This window comes from Anarhichas minor, unplaced genomic scaffold, assembly GCF_050575085.1.
Source record: "Anarhichas minor isolate MPS153535 unplaced genomic scaffold, ASM5057508v1 ptg000026l, whole genome shotgun sequence".
In the NCBI taxonomy this organism is placed as follows: Eukaryota; Metazoa; Chordata; class Actinopteri; order Perciformes; family Anarhichadidae; genus Anarhichas; species Anarhichas minor.
In genome coordinates, this window is record NW_027466472.1 from 3,226,523 (window position 1) to 3,235,543 (window position 9,021).

Genomic DNA, 9,021 nt, shown 5'->3' on the forward strand with positions numbered 1-9,021 from the left:
ATAACGCAACCCCCCTGAGGATTGCCACGCCCGGTGGACTGTTGCAAAAGGGCAAAACTAGTTAGGGTTAGGTGTACTGTCACCTTTCATTGCACATAATTATGCAGGCATAATCAAAAAATAATTGCATATGGTATGACGGCCAACTGTTACCTGAGCCAACTCCCTTTAAATCTCCTTCTGTTTGTGAACGCACAGTGAAAAGTAGTGCTTTTGTTGTCCTCACACCATTTACACTCCTAGAGTTCACACTCTTAGAGATGTGTTGGCATGTTATTGGTGCCTATGCACACTTAACACATGAGGCTGAAGGGCTCTTATTTCTTTATTCACATATCCTTTTTTAGAACGACACGTTTTATTGTAAGTAAAACTGATCCACATACAACCTGACATTAAGCTTTGAGGCAACAGAACAGATCACAACTTTGTCAAACATCTGACCCTGGAAGGATATTACAAACTAAAAACGTATTATTTTTACCATGAAATAGTGTTTTCCCAGTATGTTCCAAGGGCCTAAACAAACAGCTGCATAGCTAAAAGTAAGATGTTTAAAAGTGCAGTGTTTATAAGGTGGCAGGACGGAGTAAATTTGTAGCAATCCTGAAGAAGAAGCCCCTGAATGAAAACCTCAGATCCCCAGGGCGTCTTTCTGCACGTTGCAACCCAACAGAGCATTTCCTGCTTCCACACACTCCTTCACACATGATGCTGAAAAGCAACACACAAAACAAGTCATCAGCAGACTGAATGTGGGCAAACAGATGATTTTAACCAGCAAACACTGTTAAAAACAACAGATTAACACTTATTATTATGGTTTTTACCTTTCTGAGCTCGGAGCCATGACACAGCCTTCATAGCCAGAAGCTCCCACTCTTCCTGAGCATCCATCTTGAAACCATGAAGCCAGATCAGAGCCAGAGTGGTGGCCCACACGTCCTGGTTCACCTGATTCACCAAATCAAAGAATACAAAACAAAATCAAAAAGAACAAAGAAGATATAGCACAAAGGAAAAATCTGACTTCCTTAACAACATAATAACAATAGAAATTTGAAGTTAAGTTAAATTAAATTTCACATGAAAAATAAGTCCTTTATATTTGACAATAACTCACCGATGCAGGTTTTGGCTTTTCCACCTCCTCGCTGGTCTTTCCCAGTGCAGCAGCCAGATCTGGATCCAGCACCCAGCAGCCAGACGCCTTCTGGAGGGAGACCAGCTGCAGCAAAGGGTCTCTGGGTGGCTGTTTGGGCAAGCTGACTTCAGAGGAGAAAATCAGAGAAGGAAATGAAGTAATCTTGGTGGATTAGCACACTGGTATGTATTTAGTGCCATTCCTTTCATTTTTTTAATTTTTACCTATTTCATACTGATGTGTAGATATATGCAGTTAAACATATTAGAGTGATTAATACACTTTCCATGTTAGCATGCAACTTTATATCTTTAAATCATAATATTGCTTCTTGTGTTGAATCTAAATGTCTTCACCTTTATTGAATAATAAACATTCTAGTCTGTTTTCTTGCATAAATTATGTTTATAGTGCTAATAAAAGAAGAAAAATGTTGGTGTGACTAGTACATTTAAAAAAACAAGTTTTGTTCTGTTTTGACTTTTAATAATTATGCAGAGAATTTATAGAGAGACAGAGAGGAGTCTTCAGTGATGCGGGCAGCTCTGTGAGGCTGTACTTAAAACAGCGGCGCATTGAGCTAAATGCTGACATCAGCACGCTCAGATGCTCACAATAACAATGTATACCATACTGATGTTAATGCATGTTTGATTTTTAGCATGTTCACCAACTTACTGTAGTGTCTTAGCATGCTAAACTTTGCTAATTAGCCTTAAAAGCAAAGTACAGCTGAGGCTGATGTCATTAGTTTTGTAAGTATTTGGTCAGAAATCTAAAGTTGGAAAATATGGAAAAATATAAAGTTTGACCAGTTGAAAGCACTGAATGAAAAAAAATTACCAAATGGATTACAATTTATCCTGAGAGAGACATGAATGTGTGGAAGCAAATTATTGGCATTCCATTCAAGTTGTTGATACTTACCATCCAAAGAGCTCCATGGAGAAGCACCGAACCCTCGATTGACACTCATGTCCATGCCTTCAACAGAAAAAGAGACAGAATATTACACAGCGACAACATTAAATGCAAAAAACTTAAATTGTAATATACCAAAATGTTTAAACCACTGCAACAGAAAGTGTAGATATGAGTTTATTACAGGAAATACATATTTATTGTGAATTACTAAACTTAGAAAATGACATGTTAACACTGACTCACATTTCCTTCTTCAATCAGAAGAAGGAAATGATGCTAATAATGATGCTTCTTTTGTAGAATCTCTCGTCACCTTTATCATTACCTGCTATTTGTGCTAATTAGTCATGTCCTCATTATAAATGTCATTAGTTTTGCAGGTATTTGGTCGTTAATCAAAGTATTGGACAAATGAAGAGTTCGACCTTCATACAGTATTTCACCTTAAAGCTGCAAAAAAGCAAGCAAAGAAATTGTGCCACAGAAATGTGTTTTCTTATGTTTTGTTTGCATCCATCAGTCTGTTTATAGAAAGACATACATAAGTGTTCCACTCCCATTCAGATTTGTAGATTTGTACTTACTGTCCATCTCAACAGAACAATAGGACTCATTAAGCTCCAGCATATCTTCACAGTCCATCATCACTTTGAGATGAAAAACATGAGGTCAAGACATGAACCATGAGAATTACAAGACCAAAAATATCAACAAAACTACTGGTTTGGAACATTGTTACAATGACTAACCACAAGAAGTGAAAATTGTTCAAAATATCTCAAAAGTGTAGAAATGTGTGTAAAAATACACAGATATGTGTTCCACTCCGATTCAGCTTTAGAGATTTTGACTTACTCATAGGAGCACCCAGGTAAATCGGAAGACACTGGGGCATACAACAGGCCATCATCACTTTGAGATTTAAAAAAAAGTATGAGGTCAAGACATGAGCCATGATAATAACTAAAGAAACAATATCAACAAAAATACTGGTTTCTGAGCTTATTACAATGAAAAATAGTTCAAAATATCTCAAAAGTTTAACTTTTTGCATACAAACAGATGTGCACACGCAAACACAGCGTGAGCACTAAACACATGCTCGCTCTCATCTCAAAAACAAATTAAAACAGTGATTTGTAGATGATCAGTGATTTTCTTAATGTTAAAGTCGTCCCTCAGCATGCTTCTCTACAGTATCATTCATGGTCAGCTAGTATCTAGTAAGTAGAGCATAACTGTAGTTTTTTATATTTCCTTGAAAACACTTACTGGGTGTTGGAACATTTCTGCGCACCAGAGGTCCTTGAATAGCTTCGCTGTTGCCTTTGTTGACAGCAATGAAGGCAGTGAAGGCACTGCTCACTCCTGATTGGACACTGAGCTCCATCACCTTCTTCTTCTTCACTTCTCCATCTTCCTCTTCTTCACACTCTCTCTCCTCCATCTCCAGGGAGCGAATCAGAGTCCGAGCAGCCAACCTGTGGACTGTTAATCTGCAGAGAAGAGACGTTAACACATCTACACACAGATGTACCATATTATAATAAACACATTCATTATGTATTTTAGGGTTTACGCATTGAATTGTAGAGAAATAGTGTAAATCACTTTAACGATATTGCTCTGCTGCAGGATTCTCAGGGTTTCTTTCATCGCCACGGTTTGCATGTTTGCATTTGCAAAGTTAATGTGTTTTATTTATTTTTATGCAGCATTCTTGATTTTATTTGAATACAACAGAAACCATCTTGAGAAATGTTGGAAACCTATTATGTTATGAACAGTTACCTGATGTTTCATGTAACTTCAGATGCTTTGCAAGGTTTTTCCAGGTATTAAGGGAAAAAAAAGAATTCAATGTCTTGTTTCTTGTAGCATATTTTTTGACTAAATAATTACATATAAAGCCATTCTGCACATTGTGTGTGTCAGCCACTGAGCAGATCTTTAATGCATCAGTGCAACATTCTTTTATTAAACTGTGTCTTGTTTCTCATCCATAGCTACAGTTTTACTTTATCTAAATAATTAAATACATAACAGTGTTGTTTTACCCAGTGTCCTCTGCAGGTCTGAGACTGAAGTGAAGCTGGTTCTGAGAGGGATGACCTGCCAGACTGTACTTCACCGTCACACAGCCCTCTGAGGCCTCTGAACTCTGAGAAAGCATCAGAGTTAGAAACCATTTGTATCATCATAATTGACCTGGGAAATCTAACCAGAAAGTGATTTCACTATAAGGTGTTACTGCTCCTACCTGTCCAGTGAGCTGGGCATAAACCAGTGACCTTTGACCCTGGAACAGTGCTGTGATTGGTGGAGAGAGAGCAGTGACAGAAACTCCCTTTGGCAAATCCCACGTGACTGAGATGTCCACCACAGCTGGTTGCAGAGCAAATCGCAGCGACTGCATCACCTGATGAGTAAAAACAATTTACAAAAAGTTGGGAGAGGCACTGAATTTAAATAAATGGGAATTTACATTTCTTATCGTGTCGTCTGTCCTAATTGCATTTTTCATTCGAATTGATACAGAGGCTGTGATGTCTTACTTTGGGTTGCATCCTGTCCGTCCCTGTGATGAACTGAGCGTGACCTCCTCCTTCCTTGGCCAACCCGTTGATGAGAGCAGAGCTGGCCCCTTCCCCAATCCCAAAAGAGAAACACCTACAATACAGTAGTTTTGTTTTTAACACACAACGTTTGAAAATGAGACATATTCTGGGAACTGTGTGGGTGTTTTTTTTTTTTGGTTTCACCTGTGGGAACCTGAGTTCTGCTTCACCAGATTGATGACTTCTTTGGTGTTCCCCACCTCTCCGTCAGTAAAGACAAATAGCTACGGAGGAGAGTTTACACATCACACCCATAAAGTCACACCCAAAAAACATGCAGCATGTGTTGAGTCATCCAAATATTTTTTTGATAGCTACAAGAGATATTTGTACAACCTGTTTAACACATGTGTGTGTGAGTGTGTGTGTGTTACTTGTCTAGGTTGATTGGGAATGCAGCGCTGACTGTAAATGTGTTTGAGGGGCTCAAGGATCTCAGTTCCTCCCAGATCAGCCCCCATCTTGTCAACTTTCTTCAGAGCCTCTTCCATGGTCTTCTGGTTGTACTCTACACTCTTACTGTCACCAGAAACACATGAATGAACTCATGGTGCAATGAACACATGAACAACAAGTGACAATACAGGCGATAATAAACTTTGTTAGACTGAGTGACCTGAGGGAGTGACTTACGGGAAGATGTGTTCATAGCTGGACCCAAAACTGTAGATGTTGAAATAGCAGCCTAGTGGTACGCTCTTCAACAGGAGCAGCAGAGTGTCCTTAAGGGAGGAGAGAGAAGATGGTGAAGGTCACTGGGTGAGAGAGACACTATGAATGATTATATGATATAAATAACACATAATTAATACCCTGGCACTCTTTATTTGTCCACCACTCATACTGCCAGATCGATCCAATAAGAAGACAAACTCTCCACATGAAGCGACTGAAGACGTCACAGCCTGGGGGAACTCAGGGTACAGGCTCAGCATCACTACTGGATCACCCATCAGAGTGCCTGAAACACAGAGCAGAAACAGAAAAATATACACAACTCTGCACTCAGCTATTTACAAATCGAATACTTACTCATTACATCAGTTTGAATGTAATGGCCTTGTTATTTGCAAACACCTTCTCTAACGGTCACTCACCAGGCTTGGAGGAGGCCTGTCCTGCCTCCACCACAGCAGTGGGCTGGTGGGCATCTTTGTAATAAATCAGCAGTTCAACATCTCTGTCAAACTTGTGTCCTGCAGCCAACTTGACCTGCAGTTCAAAAAACAATAATTACAAATCATTACCAATATAGTGATATTTATTTTTCTCAGTAATAACAAACAATCATCACTAGAACTCTACCTACCGCGGCCTGGGTTTGCTCTGTGTTGAGGTGCTGGAGAGGGTCCAGGGGACAGTTGGACTCTACTTTAGAGATGGGACGAGGAGAGGACACTCGGGCAGAGAAAGACAGACTGTAGGGCACCAGAGAGGCTGGAACAGAGGTCACCTGAACGTTGCCACCTTCACTACCTAACATGAGACAAGTTTGAAATGATGTAATCAAAGAGGTGTTACAAACTGAAGTCCTTTGGTCCAGTTGTAACTATGACACAGGGAGACTAGATAAGTGAAAGTGCAATCAAAATAATATTGAAGACTTTTTGTGATTCTAAATAAGGAACAAAAATACAGAATAAAGTGTCCATCCAAAAGATACATAAATAAAGCTTATTCTCAAGTAAATGTGCAAATAATGTCATGAGGTGCATTAGAATCCTCTGGGTTTTTTTGTACACTACTACTACTAAATTATTTATTTTCTCTGTTGTTATTTTTCAGTTCTGTATTCCTGCATTTCTGTTTTCACCAGTATACTGTTGTGCATGTGACTGATGCAATAAAACCGTCTGTATGGACAGGTGTGGTGTGCACTAAGTTGAAGCTTAAGGGCTCCTGATGAAGGTGTTGGCTGGTTTTCCTACCCTGAGGTTGGTAGCGAGGGTTGAGCACAGCAGGCAGACAAAACCTCAGCCCTTCATCAGCCTGCACAGCCAGCTCAATGACGTACTCCAGCCTGATGGAGGCGCTCTCGCCTGGAGGCAGGCTGCCCACACTCAGAGAGAATATATCTGGACTCTGCTCACTCTCCTCCAACAGGAAGGCCTGCTGACCGGAGCTCAAAGCATCGTCATACTCCTCACGAGCCTGAAACACAGATGACACATGTGAGCAACGTTTGCTGTGTTTTAAAGCTCCTCCGTGAGCAACTCTTTAGTGTCCAGCTCACCTCCTGTTTCTCCTTCACCTCAGCTACAATGTGTGTCTGTCCAATCTTAGCACTGAAATGACAGACAGCAGCATCTCCAGGCAGAGGGAAGACAAAAACAGCCTCTAGTGGTTTGTCCTCCTTGTTCTCATAGTTCAGAGTGGAGACCACTGTAGCCACATGGTCCCTCACCTCCAGCTCCACCTCCACGCTCTTCAGAGGAACTGACCGACAAACAGAAGGAAACGCAATGAACGCAACATGTTTTCCTACATTGTTGAGGTTTACTCTTCACTGAATTGTTGCATTTTAGCTACACTAGAGGTGGACCTGTCAACCAAGATGTTTAATAGTGTGACATATACATATAAAAATATCTTTGCATTTGAAGTTTACACAAGTACAAAAAAGTTATGGAGGTTTGTTTTCTACCTGGTTCCTTCTGGGAGGTTAGCAGACCACAGCAGTTCGCCATCATACCTGTACAACAATCAACAAGGACATCTGAGGACTTCATGCTGCAGAGATGGATGGTAATGTACTGTACAGTCTGGACATTCAGCAAGCAAAATACGTTTTTATGAAAACTAATAAACATTATTTGTCATCCATTATATATATATATATATATTTGTATATAAATGCCATCAAAACATATAGGAATTACGGTTAAACATGCTGACCACAGGACTGAACATAAGGAAAACACAATAAAAAAAAGTGTAAAAATCCCAACAATACATTTTATAAATTCACTGCACAGATCACCAAATTTAAAAAAGTTAATAATAATAATACATGTATTCTACTACCGCTGTACCTCTCTGCTCCGCCCTTTCCTGGTTCAGTCTGCGCATTAATTCTTTTAGCTGTTCCGTGTTTGTTATGAAACTGTTTGGCCTATTTAAATAGATCTGGACAGCTGTTTGCTTAATGTTACTGATGAGACTATAAATATAATCTCTGACGGGAAATTACAGATTACGATGATAACAGTCTGATGTTCATTTATTTTATTTATTAACGTAACTTCTTCTTTATTTCTTTTGTTATGGTATCACGATATTCCAGTGAAGTTATTATACAAATTCAAACCCACTGGGACATCAACATATCCAGCATTAATACGGGTTGCGCAGTGTTGTGGGCCGACTTAGTATCGATAAGCAGACTATTTAAATAGACACACAGCAGAATAATGCCTACCTCTGGGGACGGATGTCTCCTGGACAGTCTTACTGAACTTCCCTCTTGTAAATATGTGGAGACAATTTTCAGACGTATAAAGCAGAAAGATAAAAACGTGAAAGTGAAAGTCACGCCTATCGGGTACGCTCGATTTCTCAACAAGAGAGTACCGGGTGGGTGGAGCTTAAATATGCAACATGAAGTTCCAAAAGTTTTATGCTAGAAAACTAATGTCTGACTCCAGTTTTATTCCAAAAAGCCTCTGAAGTGCTGTAAGTCCTTACAATTGTATTTGGTGAAAGGTTGCAGATGTTACTTGAAATCACAAAAAACAACTTTCTCTGTTAAAATGGAGCAGACAGCACAAAGTTCCCATTCATAATCCCAATAATCCCAATAATCCCAATTTTTGGGTTGAATGGCAACCACTCCACCAGCAGACTAAACTGGGGTGAAATCTGAAACTGAAAAATATAAGAACTCAAAAATCAAAATATATATGAAAGTGAAAAATGAAAAAAAAAATGTATTCAAAAAAATTCCAGAACTCAATCAAAATTATATTCAACCCAAAAAACGTTTCATTCACTTATTTATATTTTGAATACATTGCTGTATTTTTCAATGTTCAAGACCACAACTTGAACTTTCAGGTTCACATTTTCTTTTCAAATGAACAAAACCTTTTACCTGCTTTAGCTCCATAATTGTCAAGCAAACTCTCAAAATCTAAACTTTGAGTGCTGAGTCCTAAACCAGTCATAATGCACTCTTCACTAAATGCAATGCCACTTTAACTACCGAGTAATAATAATTTACATTTACAAAAATCATGAACGCTCTTTAAAATGACTGAACAAAAAATAAATAGCGCTGACATTTTATTTTGTGTTTCTGCCCTGTCTTGTTATATTTAACTGTTAAAGTGATATTTC

General features: G+C 39.0%; 1 protein-coding gene across 1 annotated transcript; it reads right to left on the reverse strand.

The window, feature by feature from the left end:
• Positions 1-312: 312 nt before the first annotated feature.
• LOC142958909 (von Willebrand factor A domain-containing protein 5A-like) lies at positions 313-8,215 on the reverse strand. Its single transcript, XM_076099928.1, has 20 exons — positions 8,105-8,215; positions 7,331-7,378; positions 6,920-7,122; positions 6,615-6,837; positions 5,996-6,162; positions 5,784-5,898; positions 5,499-5,647; positions 5,320-5,408; positions 5,061-5,205; positions 4,831-4,910; positions 4,624-4,738; positions 4,329-4,487; positions 4,126-4,229; positions 3,341-3,564; positions 2,924-2,980; positions 2,653-2,715; positions 2,072-2,128; positions 1,124-1,269; positions 831-954; positions 313-714 (listed from the first exon to the last, which is right to left on the reverse strand). Exons 2-20 carry the CDS (start codon positions 7,374-7,376, stop codon positions 635-637), a joined length of 2,346 nt encoding a protein of 781 aa, XP_075956043.1. The 5' UTR covers positions 7,377-7,378; positions 8,105-8,215; the 3' UTR covers positions 313-634.
• Positions 8,216-9,021: the final 806 nt, after the last annotated feature.

What these genes read in the sequence shown, in the direction of transcription:
- LOC142958909 (XM_076099928.1), bottom strand. Translation starts at nt 7,376, where the DNA reads ATGATGGCGAACTGCTGTGGTCTGCTAACCTCCCAGAAGGAACCAG. An exon ending in AACCTCCCAGAAGGAACCAG is followed by an intron (nt 7,123 to 7,330) that starts GTAGAAAACAAA and finishes TTTGTCGGTCAG; the next exon opens with TTCCTCTGAAGAGCGTGGAG. An exon ending in AGCTATGAACACATCTTCCC is followed by an intron (nt 5,206 to 5,319) that starts GTAAGTCACTCC and finishes TTCTGGTGACAG; the next exon opens with TAAGAGTGTAGAGTACAACC.